The 19,377-nt window shown below is 40.4% G+C and overlaps 1 protein-coding gene across 9 annotated transcripts in view; it reads left to right on the top strand.

Moving 5' to 3' along the window:
• The window catches only part of elavl4 (ELAV like neuron-specific RNA binding protein 4), a 110,642-nt gene that overhangs the window by 3,012 nt on the left and 88,253 nt on the right, over positions 1-19,377 (top strand). For 4 of the 9 annotated variants that reach the window (XM_077533884.1, XM_077533883.1, XM_077533881.1 and 1 more), the window contains exons 1-2: positions 3,988-4,180; positions 4,736-4,876. In XM_077533884.1, coding sequence (XP_077390010.1) covers positions 4,133-4,180; positions 4,736-4,876 — 189 coding nt within the window. In that variant the 5' untranslated portion in view covers positions 3,988-4,132. Of the gene's footprint in view, positions 1-540; positions 641-2,999; positions 3,130-3,987; positions 4,181-4,735; positions 4,877-19,377 lie in introns of those variants that run through there. The other 5 variants (XM_077533877.1, XM_077533878.1, XM_077533879.1 and 2 more) reach the window with 4 other exon arrangements.

Raw genomic sequence — 19,377 nt, 5'->3', positions numbered from 1 at the left:
ATTAACTCCTTGTCAGAGGTAAGAATTTTGAAGAAGAAGAGGAAGAAGAATAGCACTACCTTAACTTTAATCACAAGTGGCGCTTATAGCAGCTTGCTGATCTCAGGTTTTGCGCGATTTGCTGATGTTACTTTCCAGGCGTATTTTTCAGGAAAATGTCACTTACATTCCGAATGATATGACTGGGGTATTCGGCTTGAACCGTGTTTCTTGCATTTCTCTACAAGCAACTGGGAAAGCCTTGTTAATGTGTCTAAATGAAGTCCATCATTTGTGTAGGAGGTAGTCATGCAAAAATCAATACGAGGCACAAGTGGCAGCAAGTTGGGTGGCTATGAGGGCGCGGGAAGGGGGGTGGTTGGCGGCTCAGAAGGAACCAGCCATCAGTACACAGAGAATCACTATGGTGACAGCAATCAGAGCGCTTAGGGGAGCGAGGCGGGGTCAGAGAGGAAGGCTTGAGAGGCAGCTGACTGAGGAATCAAGCCTCACTCTGGATGATTCATCTGACAGCTCACCCCGCACCCTCCTCCTTCCCAGGGCACTGCTGGGTCCCCCAGAGACCACCAGCTTTGCGGAACAGGGATGTGGCCGGCAGCTCTTTTGTTAGACGAGAGAAATATGAGCTGAAGCCAAGACGGTATGAGAGCAAAACGATATGTTTGATGATACTTTCATGTTTGTGTTTCTGGATTTACTGTATGTTTTGTTTGTCATACACAAGTATCTGCTTTTCATACCCTGGTGATACCCCTTCACACATCATCTGTCCCTCTAAGCATTGTTTTGAATCACAAAGTAAATCATGACAACATATCACAATATTTTGCCAACAATCACAACAGCATGACGATGCAGCAATTATGTCATATACTGGAGGGAAAAACATTCAAACTAATGTTTTTGTTTTTGATTATATATGAAATGTGACTGATCTTAATATTAATTAACTCATTCACTGCCAGCCCAGTAAAAATGAATCTTTGACATAGGGCTGCTCGTTTATGGGAAAAATAATAATCATGATTATTTGGGCAATAGTTGAAATCACGATTATTCAAACGGTTATTTATGTTTTAGCACAAAACAAGAAAATGTTTAAGTGTTTAAAAATATTAGGACCAAATTAGAAAAAAAATAGAAACACTATAATTAAGTTTTGCCAGTAATAATATATATTTATTTATGTTGGCAAAAACGTGAACGTTGGAGTGCAGCATATCCACTGTGCAGTAGGGCAATATTTTTTGTATTTTTTTATTTTTTGGTACAAAACAAGAACATCTTTAAACGTAAAAAAAACAAATAAAAAAATAATAAGACAAAATTATTTGAAACACTCTATTTATGCAAGTTCCTTTTGGATGAAACAAAATTTATCAAATTAATTATTTTAAAATAAAAAAAAAGGTACAAATGTATAAATTTAAGCAACTCAATAATCATTTTACTTTGCGATTATGCTGATTTTGTAATTATGGAGTGCAATAATTGAAATTATAATTGAATTTCGATTAATTGCACAGCCCTACTTTGACGTGTATAGCTGTCAATGGCACTGAATGAGTTAATATTAATTTGCAGTAAAAGAGAAAATATTATACATATGTAAAAAAAATAACTTGCCAATAAGCATGTTTGTTAAAACAACTTTTCAAATATTCAACACTTTAAAGGTTTTTCTTTTCATTTTAAACATATAAAGAAGATAGTTTTATTTTAAAATTACAGCAAAAATTGCAGGGAGCTTCCAGGGTCATCAGCATGTGGTAAGCTGAATTTAAAACTAAACAAGTAAATGACTTCCTAAAGTTTTCTACAGTACATAAAGTTTTCCAAAATTTCAACACAACTAAAAGGTTACTTTCGTGTTTTTTAATTTCTTATAATTTTATTGTTTTGTTTTTTTAAAAAACATAGTGTAAGGATTTTCCACTGTCAGAAGCATCTTCTATTAAAGTGAAAATGTAAATAAATTTTAAAATGTACATACATAAAAAGTAATACATATATAAAAAATTTCCCTGAGGTTAACACAGTTTTAAATTCAGCAGTAAAGCGTCAGGGTTCCTAAAAGGTTTCAAAAGATTTTCACAGACAGTAAAAAATTGTCTTAACATGTTCAAAAGTTCTTTGCGACAAGTAAAACGTGTCGTTGAACCTCGAAAACCCAACATTTGCTTCAGTCGCAAGCATTTGCCACTCAATGAGATACTGGCTTTATCGATGTTCAGATTCGTAGAAACGGTCGATTCTGATATTTGTCAAAATATCGGCACTGATAATCGGCCTGGCCAGTCCCTAGCGAGTACCGTTACCAGCTATCTGTATCGGGCCGTTTCTCTTTAAACTAATCAGTACTCGCAACATCGAGAGCGCTCTTGTTACCATTTTACGATCAGGGACTAGAAATTCTGAATTAGGATGGAAAAATTTCCATTAATTTCATATTGGGATATATAGGTCTTCTGTAAATGTACTTTTTGACTGGAAGTTGTACTACTCTGCCTAATGAAAATATGTTGACAAAAAATTTGCTGTCTTTTTTTGGGTTTCAAAAATACAAGTAATAATAATACTTGGTATCAGCGACTACTCGAGTTAAAAAAAAAATGTGGTAGCGAACATCCCTTGTATAAAATACTGTTGGACACTGTCAATCTCAACTGATGTTCCAGTGTCAATAAAACACTATTAACTGGCCATCAATTCCTTGATGGCAAAAGCAGAATTCAAAGCACGGGGAGAGAGTCATTGTCCATAATTACAAAGCTAGTTGTATCACACCACTGACATTAGCATTGCAGAAGATGATAGCTCCAATTACTCCAGCAGCATGACCCCTATTAAGCGGGTCTATTGTAAAGCACAGCTTTTTTATTTCAGCAACATTTTCCCTGCTAGGCGCAAATACAGTACTTGTTGAGTCAAAGTTCAAATACTCTGAGTCACATTGTTGACTCGGTGTTATATTTTGACATTCCGTGTTTGTTGCGTAGTTGGCCTCTCCTGTGACTGGCTGCTTTGTCATGGCCGTGCCACACCCTGCTGAGGAAGAGGACAGCCACCTGACCTTGATGCTCACATCAGCCCATCCCTCGCTTGTGCTCGTCTGCTGGCCACTCAAAGGTAGCCTTCCTTTCACTTTTCTTTACCTTTTAGATCATAAAAATGTGCCAAATGCTTCCCATCGCCAAACGACTCGCATAATCCCTTTTCCACATTTACATCCAGTTTCATTAATTAGATAACACAGTGGAAAACATTAGTCCTCACGCCACAAACCGATCCTTTTATCCTTGCCCTGTGTTTTCATGGTCCAGGAGGGAGTGCTTCCATAAGTGCAAATGTTCCCTTGCCGTGTATCAGACGCAAGAAGAGAATCAAACATATAGGAGTGGCACGCAGTGGAAAGCGGCGGCGCTGTCCGTGGTGCTAGAACAGTCTTTCCACCTAGTGGTAGCGCAAGTGAACTGAAGCTGCATCATTTCGTGAGCTGCGAGGGGGGGTGAAGAGAGAGAGAGAGTGATGCAGGGAGGGAGAGAGGGCGGGAATGCAAAGGGGGACGATACAGGGAGAGAGAAGAGAGAGAGCAATAGGGAGGGGAGTTTAAACTAAGTGCTATGTTTTGGGACAGCTAATCTGCTAGCGAGCAGTTTGAGGATCGGAGCGTATTGTGTGAGCCAGTGTGCGGGGGACAGATAAGGCAGCACGCCAGCCCGCCAAGCCGACCTACCGACTTCACGTTTTAATGTGCTGACTCCTGGGAGATTTAAAAGGAAAAAAGAAAAAAAAAAAAAAGGAAGAAGAAGAAGAAAAATATTGACTCAAGACGTGTGCGGGGGATCCTGGACAGAAACATTATTACAGCGACAGCCAGCAGGGCACATCTGAAAGACAGGAGAGAGCGAAAAAGAAAGAAAATAAAGTGACTCCTCCAGATTTTTTCCTGCTTGTTTTTTTTTTTTTTTTTTTTTTTTTTTTTTTTTTTTTTTTAATTGCTTGATTTTGCTTTATTTTTTTTCTGCTTCTGGGACTGACTCCCATCCTTTAGCAAAGAAAATCGGAGGAAAGAACTGAGGAGAAGCTGACACTAAGAGGACAGGGGGAAAAAAAAGTAGCGAATTTCAACATGTTCGAAATAAGCCGAACACTCAACGCCGCTTTGCTGAGCAATGAGGTAAAGACGTTTTTCTTCTTCTCTTCCTCCATGCCTCACCTGTCTGCTGCCAGCCATTCTGTCATGTGTGCGTCTGACTGTGTGCATGCGTGTGCACTCGTGTGTGCTCGTAGCCACAAGAGCGATTGATAATAGCAGCACATTTTCATGTACGGTCATATGGAGAACACGCAGCTGCTCTGCTGTAATCGTAAATGGAGAGCTAGAGCCCATACTTGACATCACCCCATTGCAACAAGGTAGCCATCATACCGATCAAACCCAGCCTTGCTTGTGAAATTGGGGCTAAAACTGTGCCTTCTTATTGCTTGTAAGTTTGAGAGCTTGTGTGTTCACGTGCTTTTGTATGAGAGCAAAAAAAAAAATGTCCCCTAATCCCCTCCTTCTCTCTATCGCTTCCTTCTTCATACACACTCCCTCCGTCCTTTTAATATTCATCATCGTCCTTCCTACCTGCTGTTATCTGTCCCCCCCACCCCACCCCCTTTCCCCCCCTTCTTCTCCTCCCTTCTCCTCCCACGTCAATGCGTGAGCGTGTGTGTGTTCTGTGAGCAGCATCTCAAGATGATGGCGAGGTACGGGCAGCTCTCGGGTCTAGCAGCCAGTGGCGTGGGCTCCGTCCCCGAGTCGCACTCGCCGCTATTTCCCAGGGATCTCCCGTCATCGCCCGCCCAGACGGGCTACAGGTCATCCCTGGTAAGAGGATATAGACAGAGCACTGTATCTCCATATACAAGTCTCCATCTTTTTTTAAATCAACACAGGCGTGCGTTGTGATAGCATGAAAAGAAGCAGGGTCGGGGGGCGAGTTGTTTGTGTGTGGGTGAGGAAGGGAGTAAAAGGGCAGAAAGAGAACAAATCAATTGTGCAATCCGGCCAGTATTCTCAATGGATGGTATTAGTAAATATTTACATTGTTGTGTTTGTTCAATTACCCTACGCCTACTCTGTCTTAAGTCTCCGCCAGACAGACTGTTATCAAGGGAATTTGAGGTGTTTGTGTGTGTAAATCGTGCATGTTAGTGTGTCTGCATGGCTACAATAATTCAGTGTTGTGGAATTTTGTATTCACTGTTAAAAATCGAATTAGTTTGTGAAGTGGGCATTACAAATTAATTTTTGTATTTTGATGATCACGTCAAAAATGATCACTAAAGACACTTGGAATTATTTCCACTGATGTCAACATTCCGCTGACAGTCCCGGTAGGAAAGATAACTTCAAGGGAAGGGAGCGAAACAGGAAAGAAGGGGCACAAGAAAACCCAGAGCATTTAAGCAAAAATGTTGTAAGAAAATCCCTGACTCGCCGCATTAAGGCGACATGAAACTGTGGGTGCTTCATTGGTTCGCCTCCCCTTCAAACTGGCTCAGATCCACACCCCAAAGCTTCCCGGAAGCTTTCATAACCTACTGTCATGCTGCTGACGATACCCAAGGGGTTTTCGGCAAACTCTATGCAAATGCGCGGCGAGGATAAGCGCTGAAATACGTCTGTGTGGAGTTGGGCTTCAAAAGTGTTTTTTTTTTTTTTCCCCCCCACACTTCTCGTTCTGCATTCTTACAATAGTTCAAAGCCATCTGTCTCCGGGTTTTTTGTTGTCCAAAATGCCCATTAAGACTCGCTGTTATCTGCTGTTTGCATGAAGCTGCTGGCCCATGAATTATTTGTTGGAACTAGTGTAAGTAATAAGTTGAATTTATTATACAAGAATGATTGGCGTGTTTGCATATTTGATGCTTCATATCGGCGCGGGTAAGATGGAAAAACAAAATTTGAGGCGTGCGAGTGCCAAGTTAAAAATCACTTTGAATTTAACGCCACTGATTAGAAATGTGATTAGCGGGGGGGAGAAATTTGGGAGGGAGGGGGTTTAACAGCTTTATAATGGATAACTCCTCATCGCACCTTGTTACATCCCATGCCAAACTGTGTGGTTGTGTTTTTTTTTTTTTTTTTTTGTGATTTTGCTACGTGTTTGTCTGTGCGTGTGCGCGCATGTGAATGTGTGCGTGCGTGCACATGCACGCGTGATTGCCCTGTTTAAAGAAGACCGTCGTGATTAATGGTACCGTCATTAAGCTCGGGGAGATCATTTGCATACATTAGACAAATGCACTGGAAAATTCTGGTCGGTTTGTCGTTACAATCTTCCCAAGCAGCATCACATTCTTTAACTTGGAGAGCTACAGGCAATATGATACTAAAGCCGCTGAAAACGTAAATTGTGGGTGTGTTTATTTATTTTTTGAGGAAACATAGTTCTTATGTTATTTTTCAAAAACAAGTATTGCTCTGCTTCATTTGTAATTCAAGGAGCCATCTGAAAGCATAAAAATTGATTATTACTGACCCAAACAACACGAAATGTTCAGTGTGTGTGCTTCTATTTTGTCAATATTGAAATTCAATATATGATTAACAACCATTAATGTGATTTCAACTTTCAAAATGCGTGTATACATTCAGAAAGACCATGCAGTCCCAGGCGTGTAACCTTAGACAAAGGCGACGAAATGAAAGGAGCATGGGAGGGAAAATCTGAATTGCAAATCGGTCCATATTTCAGTCAGCCGAGATTTAATTTTCAAGAAGGCCACATTTAAAAAGCTGCAGTGCGCCGTGCTTCCCAGCTGAATGTTGTTAATTTCTAGAAAGCTCCGCTGATTGCCCACTGCAGGCAGCTGACGTTCTCGATGTGACATGAGGCTTTGTTTGGCAACTCTAATTTTTCCCTCTGTTTCAACATTTCAAAAAAAAAAAAAAAGCGGTGTTCAGATGTGCCACTTTTTTTCCGCACACTGCTGAACCCAACGAGGAGCAAGAATGTGCCTCAAAATAGATAGAGGTCATCCCTGATACCACAATAATGATTAGCTCCTTCCATCTGCCGCTCGCCGCTTTTCCCCTTATCCTTGATTGCGGTGTTCGCTACATGTAGGAAATTAGCTCGTTTATGCTCCGCGGCCCTGCTGCCGTCACAGAAGTACACGCAGGTGCAGCCGCCTGAACGATGAAACGATGTTTGGAATGCTTAGAAATAGAATTGGAATGGAGGGTGAACAAAAAAAGTGTGTGCGTTGTGTTTTGAAATGCTTTGTACTGTAAAAACTCTGATAAACTACAGGGACACCCTACGGCCCATTTCAAACTGGAACATGTTATGACTGCATGGCCGTATCATGCGTGTGTATATAAATCATGTCATGTTTGCTCTTGATATGAGCACATGCGGTGTGCCAGTTGTAGAGATGCTGAGAGACACTACTAGGGGGGCCCTAAAGACTTCACGTACGTGTACGCGTCTCTGCGTTGTGTGTGCGTGCGTAAATGTGGCGGCCACCAGTGCTGCAGGGAGGGCCTAGCGATTAGCAGCTGAGCCTGTGTCCCTTTGGGAGCCATCACTACAGAAAGGAGCAGGTGTCTGCAGGCTCGTCAACACACAAACAAACGTCCGCAACACTCACGCACACGCTACCCCTAACCATTTTCCTCTCCGAGTTCGACTTTCGTTCACACTCAATTTAGCACATCCACTGGGTGCGGCTTAATGTGTGTTGCATCACAAAGCATGTTTTTTTTTTTTTCCCCACGACTTCCGCTCTGTAGACGAGAACAACAAAAAGACCTGAGATGTGATCCATGAACAATAGTCTCAACCCCAGAGTAGCCCGCTGAGCCAACAAGAAAGCCCACGCCCACCCAAAGGTCATCCCTCTGTTCATGTACTTTGACCTGCGATTCCAACTGCGCGTTCGCTTCGAGTATCATCTGCGTTGTGCTTAGTCCTTCTATTTATGACAAGCAACAGATCAATATTAAAAACTTTTACACCATTACAACAAATGGAATAGGAATTGATTGATTGAACATGCTGCTGTATAACCCTGACTGACAAGTTTGTTAACATTCACTGCCTTTGACAAGTATACTTGTCAATTGTATTTTTTAGAGCGGTGCTAAATGGGGGCGAATCTGAGCATGCTCCACTGTAAATATCAAACTTGGAAACAACTTTACTGATGCCCAACCACCGGTAGATGACATCATTGCCCCATTTTATAGGAAATAAACACAGTTTCAGAGTCCATGGGAGAAATGGCTGTATTTTGGCAAACATACATTTTTCTGCTGTCAATTATAAAAGAACGGGACGGGACAAAAAGTAGGGAGTCTATTCTGTTATTTGGTAGATTCAGTTTATATATAATTATTGAATGGAATATCACGTGAGTATTGGAAATGTAAAAATTTTCTATAATGACTGGCAGTGAATGAGTTAATAAAACGATTCACTGAGCCGAACTGGAAGTGTTTAAGAAAAATAAATGAATTTCGAGACTGATATGGGAAATTGGCATAAACCTCCGCCATAAAGGAAGCTTCCAGACACACATAATTACTTCAGCCTATGTTGCATTATACACCAGCTCGACTGAGAATTTATCTCGAGTCAGTGTTTACATGTGCAGTTCAATAGTTTGAATAAGCAAAACAATTGGACTTGCAGCTATTCATTTTTTCCTGCTTAATTCCCAAAAATCCAGCTTAGTCGCGCGGGGTCGAAGAAAGCGTTTAATTTCAGAAACTTTTTTTTCTGCTTTCTTGGACAATCATTTCAAATCCAGTAGAAGATATTATTAGGCTTGGTGAGATAAGACTATTGTGTTGGTCATTTCTGCATATTCTATTATTTGCACACAAGTATGAACTATAATTATTAAGAAAAAAATAGAGAGAGAGCGAGAACTCACTTTTGGTGTAAAATTTACACTGTAAATATATTTATTGGATCAATCAACAACATTTGTTACTTCATACCATACTTAGTTGATGAATTATGATGTTAAGTGGAAGTGACATAAATATATATACACAACATGTCAGCCTTATGAACACTGACAAAAGCAGTATTAGCCATCACAAAGCGTTCCACTGGCCTGCCTGTGTCTGCGATAATCTACCATGATAGCTTCAACTCTGTCATCGCAGACAAATCAGACTCCAATTTGTAATGAAAACCAAATCTCCTGCCTGAAGCAACATTCAATTTCCCCCTCAAAGATGATGCCCTTTGGAACACCAATTTGCGATATTGTACTTTGGAGATTTTCCAGGTGAAGACCCCTTATTAGGCAAGATACAGCAGCCTTGTGTGGAAATGAGCATGTTGATGCTGAGCTGACAAATGCCAGCCAATACCTGAGAAATGGCCTTTGTCGAGGATTCTGGCATGTTGATAAACAACATCGTTTAACTCCCCTTGAAAGTGATAGTTAGGTGGCCAATTGTGTTTTTGTTATTGATTTGCTAATTGCCGAGGCTGAGGCAAAGCATCTGCTGTCACCATGAGTAAATGATATATGCGTGACTTTTGCAACCATTGAACAAGACGAGGCCACTTAATTTCCTAACTTTCTAGAGTTTATATACCGTATTTTCCGCACTATAAGGCGCACCTAAAAGCCTTCAATTTTTTCAAAAGCTGACCATGCGCCTTATAATCCAGTGGGCCTTATATATGGATCAATATTGAGCCGCAACAGGTCTCGCTGTCAAGACGCTATCGGTGACCCTGCACGATCGGTGACGCGCATGCGCAGAAGATCCCGCCATCTTGGATCGCTAGCTAATACTAATACTTTACCTCAGAGAAAATAATAAAACAGCTGTTTACTCATTTTGAGAGTGAATGGAGTTGTCAGAAAGCTGGTTTGTAACCTATTAATAAAGTTTGACTGACCTGTTTTGTTGACATTCCCTTTGGCGCAGCACCATCTAATGGATGCATAACATAACCCCAACCTCTATTTTAGTGACTTTATATGGAAAAAGTTTTAAAATATGTCATTCATTGAAGGTGCGCCTAATAATGAGGTGCGCCTTATAGTGCGGAAAATACGGTAGATACAGTATCACCACTCATCCCTACAGAATTTTTACTAAGCCTGTAATGATACATGTATTGTAATCATAACCAAAATCCAGATACTCTATGACACTAACCTGAGCATTCCCTTCCAACTCTGTTTGTGCTTCCAATCCAGATGCTAAATGCTAGTTCTGGTGAATGATGGCTACGCTGCTACTAATAAGCCTGAAATTGTGCACGGAAGCATTTCGACAGAGTTGAAAATTGTATAGTCGATAAGACGCAGGCTATTTGTCTGCCGTAATTTCTTCAAACAACATCCCCAAGTCACGGGCAACGCGGCACCTTCAAAGACTCATCCCAAAATGAATTTAAGTGGGGCATGAAAGCAAACATGTGCACAGTATTCTCTGACAAAAACACATCCAGCTACGAAGCTTAACTTTGGTTTGTCATTGCAGTATTTCATTTAGTAAAAATAGCTTGTACTCTCAATGGCTGTACTTTATTACCTTGTTAGTTAATGGTGTGTTGACATTTCTCATATGGTGCATACACAGTGGAAACTACGTACATTGTATTTCTTCTATAGTAGATTTTATTGCTTTATTTAATTTTTAACCAGTCAAGTGTTTCAGCAACATTGAATAGCTGAAGCATGTCTCCAAGCATGAAGGCATTTAACTGAAGCCCGGTGGATTTTTATTTTCCTCTCTCCTCTCTACATTGCCCACTGGATTTTCTGCGAGCATGAGAAAGGGCGGTTAAGCATGAAGTGACATTTCAAGAGCTGGGTTTTGCCGAGCCTCTCCATGTTTTATCCTCATGGTGCTGCGGGCCATGCCTGCAAATGATGCTGGATGTGTGTCATTTATAAAAGGTTATGCCTTATCAAAAGCCATATATAAGTGGACTCCAGCTGGCTTGTGTGAGGTGTTTTGGGGAGGTAGTAAACAGGTGATGAGTGAATGTCATTTTTGCCTGATGTCGACAGAGGAGGTTGGTGAAGGATGGAATGGCTTCAGAAATTAACACAATACAAACAACAACAAAAAAGTATCAAGTGAGCCATGTGTCTACACTATATGTGTGCGTGTACGTGTGTGTGGGTTGATTAAAGCCTCCACCAGATGGACCCCAGCAGTCACCCTGTGAGCATGGATGTACCCCGACCGGGATCAAACGCAAACCGGGCTGCTCTCCTCACTGCACTTTAGTATACTCAACTGATCCATCTCACTCTATAGCGCTCCTTATTTCAACGCATGTAACCTCACGCTGTTGCGCGTCTGCTTAAATCCATATTATATCCTCTCGAAATGACGCCACAAAGCATACATTGTGTAAAGCTGACAGCCAAGCTGTGAGCTGCTGGGCGGCTGAAGTTGAATGAAGTTGAATGTCACCTCAAGCTGCGGACACTCTGCTGTCCAAATGGACAATAATCCACCAGAATCCTGTAGAGAATACCTGCTGAGTGCCAACACACATGCTAGAATCAACAGCCAATGGCTAGCTAAGCCTTTCTGGGCACCTCGACAAACCTTTCATTTATGTTTGGTTATAGCTTCTAAGACCCTCCATTATATCTTGCTTAAAACACAAAAACAAGTCTAAAGTAGCGCAAAGGTGGAAGCTTGAAGGTTGAACAGAATCCTTTGATTCTTGTGAGATATACTCGCCATCTTTGGGGTGATGCACACTTTGCGAATGAAATGATTCTAAATTTGTAAGTGAATTTTGTGAAAATGTGTAAAATAATCGTGTGACTTATGCTCGTTTCCATTTGTTATTATTTTTGCTAAGTGATAGGAGACTGCGCCATGAGATGACCTCATATGAGACAAATTTTCTGCCACATTCTTACTGCCACAAGACACTCGGCTGACAACAAAACATTAGTTTTCGCTTCCTTTATTGATTCCAGAAATATTTAAATTTATGTTTCCCCAAATATACCTTACTTTATCATCTACCACTATTTTTTCTGACTGCAATATGTGCATGTGACGTATAGAGGACTAAAACTGCCAAAATTAAAAATAAATTAATGAATAAAAGTGAAAATAAAAACAGAAATAAAAAATATCTAAATGTGAGAGCAGAGTCTGTTTATTTACTGATTGATATTTAAATCTATTTATATATTTATTTTTGTATTTATTCCCAGATTTATTTTTATGTTTTTAATCTCGTTTTTTTCTTTATTTTTACTTACAAATAATAAGAAATAAATAGTAATAAATAAACAAACTTATTACATATACTGTGTGTATATATATATATATATATTTGTTTTCGTTCATTTAAATTAATTTTTTAGTATTTAATTTCTAAATTATATTTTTATATTTGTTTTTATTTTCACTTTTATTAATTTATTTCTTTTAAATTTTGGCATTTCTGTTCCTCCATAGTGACATACGTATCAGGTCAAAACGTGCGACACAGTATCCAGTTCTGTCATCGTTTATTTGTAAAACCTATTTCCACAGCCAAAATTGCTCATTTAAGGCCTTTTCTCCCCAAATTTCTACCATTTTAATTCAAGTTTTTCACAATTCTTGAAAAATTTAATAGAAATAGGTGGATGGAAACTTCGGGTTTGCTCATTAAAATAGCACCATTTCTGCTGCAATGATCACACTCTTCCAGTGACAGTCACATGTGGAGCCTGCAAAGCTGTAGCCACTCTCACCAAGCAGCTTTGCGTTAATGTGAAGGGTAGAAGCGGCTGTGACAAATGTAGCGTATAGCCTCTATCCAGGATCAGCATGAAGAATTCACTTCTGATCTGTGGAGTTTCTTCCGCGCACTGTGACACAGACAGGGGTTAAGTTGATGCCTTGCCATGCCCGGCGTGAAGGAGCATGTAGGAGGAAACCAGCTACTTAAGTTGATATTTATTCGTCCTTGATATTGTTAATTTAAGACTTTCATGAAAGGGGAACACAACCCAAAACTTTTCTTTACAATACAGTTCTATGTGAACCCACTCGTCTAAACACGGAATTCAGATTAATATTTTTTTTTGTGGAGTATGAAGCAGTAAATTCCACACATTTTGATCCATTTCAGTGGACGGCCATTTTGCAATGTGCTGTCGACTGAAAATGACATTACAATTGCTCAGGGCTAAGGTAACGACCAATCATGAGCCAGCTTGCGAATGTCACATGACCAAACTCAGAAAACAGGTGAGCCGTGATTGCTCGTTACCTCAGCCCTGAACAGCTGTGATGTCATTTTCATTCGACAGCAAGTTGCAAAATGGCCGCCCCTGACGTGGATGAAAACGAGTGCATTTTGTTGCTTTATTCATATTAGTGTTGTTCCGATACCGTTTTTTGGCCCCCGATACCGATTCCGATACCCAGCTTTACAGTATCGGCCGATACCGATACCTAAGGTTGTTTTTTTTTCCATCAACATGAAAAAGCTGTCCTGCCATTGGTTCAGAGCATTCAAGGGCCAATAGGATATCATAGATCGGCATGCAGTGAGCATGTGACATATCAGTGAATGTCGTGCACGAGCAAGACACAAGATGCTGCATCCAAAATCCTATATTAGTGTTGGAATTAATGGTATCGGCATGTTACTTGTGAGTACTCACCGATACCGATACCACTGTTTTAATGCAGTATCGGCACCTCTGCCGATACCAGTATCGGTATCGGAACAACACTAATTCATATACCACCAAAGTATATATTAATCAGAATGTTGTGTTTACACTAGTGGGGGCACATACAACACATTATTGTAAAGATAATTTTTGGGTCAACTTTCCCCTAGAAGACACTCGTTATAAGGCTTCCCAGAAGAGGGTCTGCTAGTTTAGATTAGCCAAAGTAAATGTTGGCTGTATATGTTTACAATCAACACAGAAGGCTCCATTTCACTCACTAATGTTCAATTTTAAGTCATCTCGACATCTTTTCATCCACAGTTTTTCATCACAATGTCTACATGGCTACTGATAGCTTTTAAACATGTTGAGAAAATCCGGTGATTGTTGTTTCCCCATGTTAAATGATTCCATCTAAGAGGACAATTGCATGATTTTTAAGATACAATGGATGTTATTGTAGTGTAGAAAATGTTCTCAATACTCTTGAGTGCCTTCCAGGGCTCTAGTTTGGCAGGTCTTCGCACTCATGAACGGGGGATTTTCTTTTTGTGTGCCTTCGATTTCCTCAACGGCGCCCATTTAGTGCTTTGATGACTCACTGTGAAGTTGACTGTGATCCCGAGATAATTTAACATCATTTGCTCTGCTGTGGTTTTAAATACGGTGCCAGTGCGGCAGAGCAGAGCCACGTGGCCTTTTTCTTCTTTTTGAAGAGACGGAAGAGAGGCGATTTGATTGAACATACAACAGCAGTGCAGGTGCGCTGCGCCTTGGACCATGAAATTACCTCAAATCAGTATCCACACTGTGTGCACCATTGATTCATGGAAATAAAAGCCCCTAGTCTTAAAACTGAAGAAAAAAATCCAAAACAATCCAAGCCGCCCATTGTTGTGCACCCGTTTGCTCCATCATGCTAATAGCCGCCTGATGCCCGAGATTGTCTCTGGACAGGCAGACTGACAGACAAGTTGAAGCCTGCAATTCTCATTTGTTGATTGTTACCGGCAGAGGGTGGACACCTGCCAGCAAAGAGGCCATCATCAGTCTGAGTAGCCCAGAAATATGCTTGGCCTGCCAGAGCTTGTAAAGAGCAACTAAATCTGTCCTTCAAGGGCAGATCAAGAAGAGCCTAGGTAAGCAGCACACTGTGTGGTTATCAAATGTATTGGGCTCGGGAGACTGCGGGGAGGTTTTAATTTTGAATCAGCCAAACTAAAGTTTTCCAAAGAGCTCTGCTGGAACATAGTGATGTTGCCACTGCTGCATTTTCTCTTCATAAGCATATGGTGATAATTGGTGTTCGTCATCATAATTGAGTTCATTTCGGTGAGGAAATGTTTTACTTCAATGTCGCCAATTTATCGGTCTTCTATCCTTGTATATAGAGTTTCAAACTTGCAGTATCTGATCTGAAGATGACTTACTGGAGCACATTGAACAATAGCGGCGCAGTTATGTTGCTGTGACTAAAGCCTTTGAATCATTGGATCCAGTAGAGTCGCAGAAACCCCCTAGAGACGGACGATATGGATAGGGGGGTGGGATTACAGAACAATGCGAATAAACGTATTGCTACCAATTGTACTACTAGGCTGTAGTTCCTTCTCTTTAACTCATTCAAACCCAAAAACGTATAAACACATTATTTAATACTGTGTCCTTCACTCCCAAAAGTGTATTTATTTTTGTTTTTAATACACAAGTATACAGAAGGCTTTGATGCAGCTTCTGACATGAAGAAGTGGCTTAAAACAATGTTAATTATTACCAAAAAAAACGGACAGCAGATGGCAGCAGAGTATAAGAGATCAGCCAGGGCCACGTTGCAACAAGCTCTTTTTGTTAATGTATTCACCAGGAATGTGAATATTTATGAAACTTAGCTATATTCTAATGCTGACATTATGCTGACAGATACAAATGTTCATTTTCCTAATGAAAGAAGAGACTCAATTCTTTCTTTTGGTAGGTTCCATGTTTTTATAGCAATATACCACAATATTCCATGGGCTTTGCAAAATCAGGTAAAATCCAGAAAAACAGCCCAGATCCAAGGGGGGGTTGCTTTAGCATAAATGGTTGGCAATAAATGAGTTAATTGAGTCCATATGCCGTCCACTTAAAAGCAATTCTGGGGCTACCCAAATATTTGTCTTTTTTTTCTCTCTTTTTTTTTCCCCCACACTTTGTTCACTGTTTTACCTCTGAAGTAGGGCCGCTCAATAAATTGAATTAATTTGATACATCGTCATTTTAAAAATCAAATCATTGTAGATTTGCTCAATCATGAAATCAAGTTTTGTCTTCTGGATTATTAAAATCGATTTTTATGTTCTGTTACATTCAAATGTTTTTGTGAGTTGTAATTTTGCACAAGTGGCAGAATGCCGGATGGGTGGTTTAGCAAAGTTTATGTTCAAACTGATTTAGAATCAGTCTACATTATTGTTGTCTGAACATTTTGCACAGGAATTAATTGTGAATAAATGAAACCTGTTTGTTGGGTTTATTAGATTAAAGTTGATTAAAATCATAATCGTCCTGAATGACAAATTGAGATTTTATTTTTCGGCCATATCGTCCAGCCCTACTACTCTGACGTCCACTATTGATCACATGAAGTTAACAGTCGAGGTCATTGAACACTATGGCAGAGGCACAGTCTCCCAGATTAGAGTTCAGCTGGCTGCCTCTCATATATGAATGTGTTCCTTCTTCACTATTAAAAATACCCTTCCGTGGATTTGCCACCCCCACCACCCCCCCCCCCCCCCCCAATCAATTAAGCTATCAAGTTGCTTCTGTTCTCTCCTCACTGTGTTGCGGCCGTTTTAGTTTTATGTCCTGAGGATGTACTTACTTTCAATATAGTTTGACAATTTATGCCTCTGTCCAGCCAATGTGCATTCTTGCAAAAAAAGTGTTTTAAACTATTTTTCCCTTGACATATAGTGTGGTATTTCCGTGCCCAGTGAAAGTCTAGCTCGAGGCGCGGAGACGGATTTGACTGGGTTTGTTTTTTTGTCCACAGACGCACACAGCTCAATGCAGTTTAAAACGGGCATCAGTCAGATTGGTCAATACCGATTCCGAAGCCGATCACATGATTAGCTGCAAAACCACACGACAGCATGTTTGTTTTGGTTTGCCACGCGCCCGCGCAGTGTTAAGAAAAGCGGGAGGGGACGCGACACCGCACACGGGGTTGGTCTCTAGTGCGCCGCAAGCTGCAAAGTGCGAGCCGCGGGTGATCGTTTTTGTGATCGGCAATGAATGGCATTGATCGATATACGCCGAATGTGACTTTTTTTTTCCACGACTCTGGACATATTTTTACTGTACATTGCTGAGGTTAAAATGCAATGAATGCCAATGTTATTTATCCATCCATCCATTTTCTGAACCGCTTTCTCCTCATAAGATGCTGGAGCCTATCCCAGCTGGCTACGGGCAGCAGGCGGGGCACACCCTGAACTGGTTGCCAGCCAATCGCAGCAATGTTATTTATTTGGAAAATATTGCACTTGTAAAGAGCAACTACCGTGAATTATACAGGATCTTCCAGTCCGTGATGTGAGGCTGTAAAATATATTCGGTTTATTAGCCCACTTTTCCATTGAGATTTGTTTGCATACTGCATGTGCCCAGTGCAAATTTGAATCGTATTTACTCTTGTGTACTTGTTTGGCGGAATTTATTCTGAAGCTGCCTGGCAATTGAATACACCATTTTTCATTCTCCAGAAAAAAAAAGGTATTTTCTTTCTTTTGCTTTTGTAACATCTCAGCTGGCATCTTCACTTCTCCTCCTTTATGAGAAAATCTTATTATGCGGAGAGAAACACAAGACAGGTGTTGAAACAGTGTGCGACAGTTAACAAGGACCCAAAGCAAAAGCGGTCACAATTATCACCGTGCACACTGCATATTCAAATCTGATAAACAGTGTATGCTCTTATTTGTCCCTGCTTTCACTCGCGTTATCATAAAACTACACATTGGCTGGCTGAATATTGTGCCTCGGCACACAATGCCATGCTTGCAGCGCATTTAATCTTTGCTCAGACCAGGATATTCAACATTTTGTAGGCTAAAGCAAATAGGAATCCTTGTGAGCCGGTCGGATAAAAAGCGAGTGGGGAAACACAACAGTGTGCGGTTAATCCATTAAGGTGTGTGACGAGGAGGGGTTCATGGTGAAGAGGCAGGGCAGAGTGAAGGGCGCGGACGGTTCATGACAATTAGCCAGTTGTCTCTTTGCGAATTAGCATGCTAGAAGCACCGGCTTGAAGCACACTTGTGAGGTCGAGCACTTAAAGCCCAAACTCTCCGCCACTCGCAGTGGGAGACTGGCAGGCACTTTGTTGTGTGCTGCGTTTTTGTCTTTGACACGTGCTCGCAGCTTTGCGCGTGTGTTTGTATGGATGGAGTCTGCCGCATGTGTGTTTGTGGATGACAGCCATAGCCAATCAGGAAGATGGAGTTGCACGCAAGTTGACAGTATAGCTGGATTTCCTGCGTTAAAGCCCAAAAGCATTTTAACTTTCGAAACTAATGAAAATTTGTCAACTTAATATTGTATGTTTATATGTGTAGTGGTAGTGGTGATAGGGGCGTGCCAAAAATATCGATTCTCATAAGAATCACGATGCAGAATCGATTTTAAATGTCCCAAAATCGTGTTTTATTTAAATTATTTTATACTGTCTTGCCCTTGTTTGTGTGTGCCTTTATTGGGAGCGCTGTTCATGTTGTACACGATTTGGCCACTTAGGGGCAGTGTGGTTCCGCGCGTCCTGATACACTAGTAGTTGTAGCCACAATAGAGAGTAGAAGAAAAAAAGTCACGATCAAGTTATGCCAATAGTTTTGTATGTATAGCCGTTCTTTTGAGTGATCAAAGTGCCACGAGTCGCGTGCTAATTAGCATTAGTGACTCAGACTGAAGTAGATCATGACAATTCTTTGCACATCGATAAATTGAAGCAGAGATCATTGTCAAGCAAATCATTTAGAATCGAAAATCGATTCTGAATCGAATCCCAGACCCAAAAATTGGAATCGAATCGAACCGTGAGACAGTCAAACATTCCCACTCCTAGTAGAAATACTCGATTTTTTTATGTTAAGTTCAGATGTATGCACAGTCTAGAGCTAATAGAGATTGAACATAATTTGACATTACATAGTTTTTTTGGGGGGGGTTATTTTTTTTATTAGCATTCATTTTATTACATCACTATGACCGTACACACATGGTTAAATTTAATGTAATTTGTTAACATAAGAAAGACATACAACAATATTTTTTTTCAAGAAACAGTTTTCAGTTTTCATAATGATTTTTTTAGGGAGCAAAATTGTTGTACAGTGAAATATAAAAAATCGAAACACCTTGTGCATTGTGACTTAGCCATGATGCACCACTTTGGGTGCAGTATACTGCTGACATGTATAATGGATAATTGACAATGAAGAATTTTTTGGAGAGGATAAAGAATGTATGCCTGCTAGCATTGTTGCACTATATGAATTTGTTTCTCTACCTTTTGCTTTCAAATATCTATTGCCAAAACAGTAACTCTGTGACACCGATGCTATTCATTCACCGACTATGATGTTTTGCATTGTTTGCTAGCATTAAGCTAAGCGGACTTTCCTAAGGTGAAGCTATGTGGTTGTTTTAAAA

This window comes from Festucalex cinctus, chromosome 10 (genome assembly GCF_051991245.1).
Source record: "Festucalex cinctus isolate MCC-2025b chromosome 10, RoL_Fcin_1.0, whole genome shotgun sequence".
NCBI classification, from domain to species: Eukaryota; Metazoa; Chordata; class Actinopteri; order Syngnathiformes; family Syngnathidae; genus Festucalex; species Festucalex cinctus.
The sequence above is the reverse complement of the archived record's forward strand: the minus strand, read 5'-3'. Positions and strand labels throughout refer to the sequence as shown.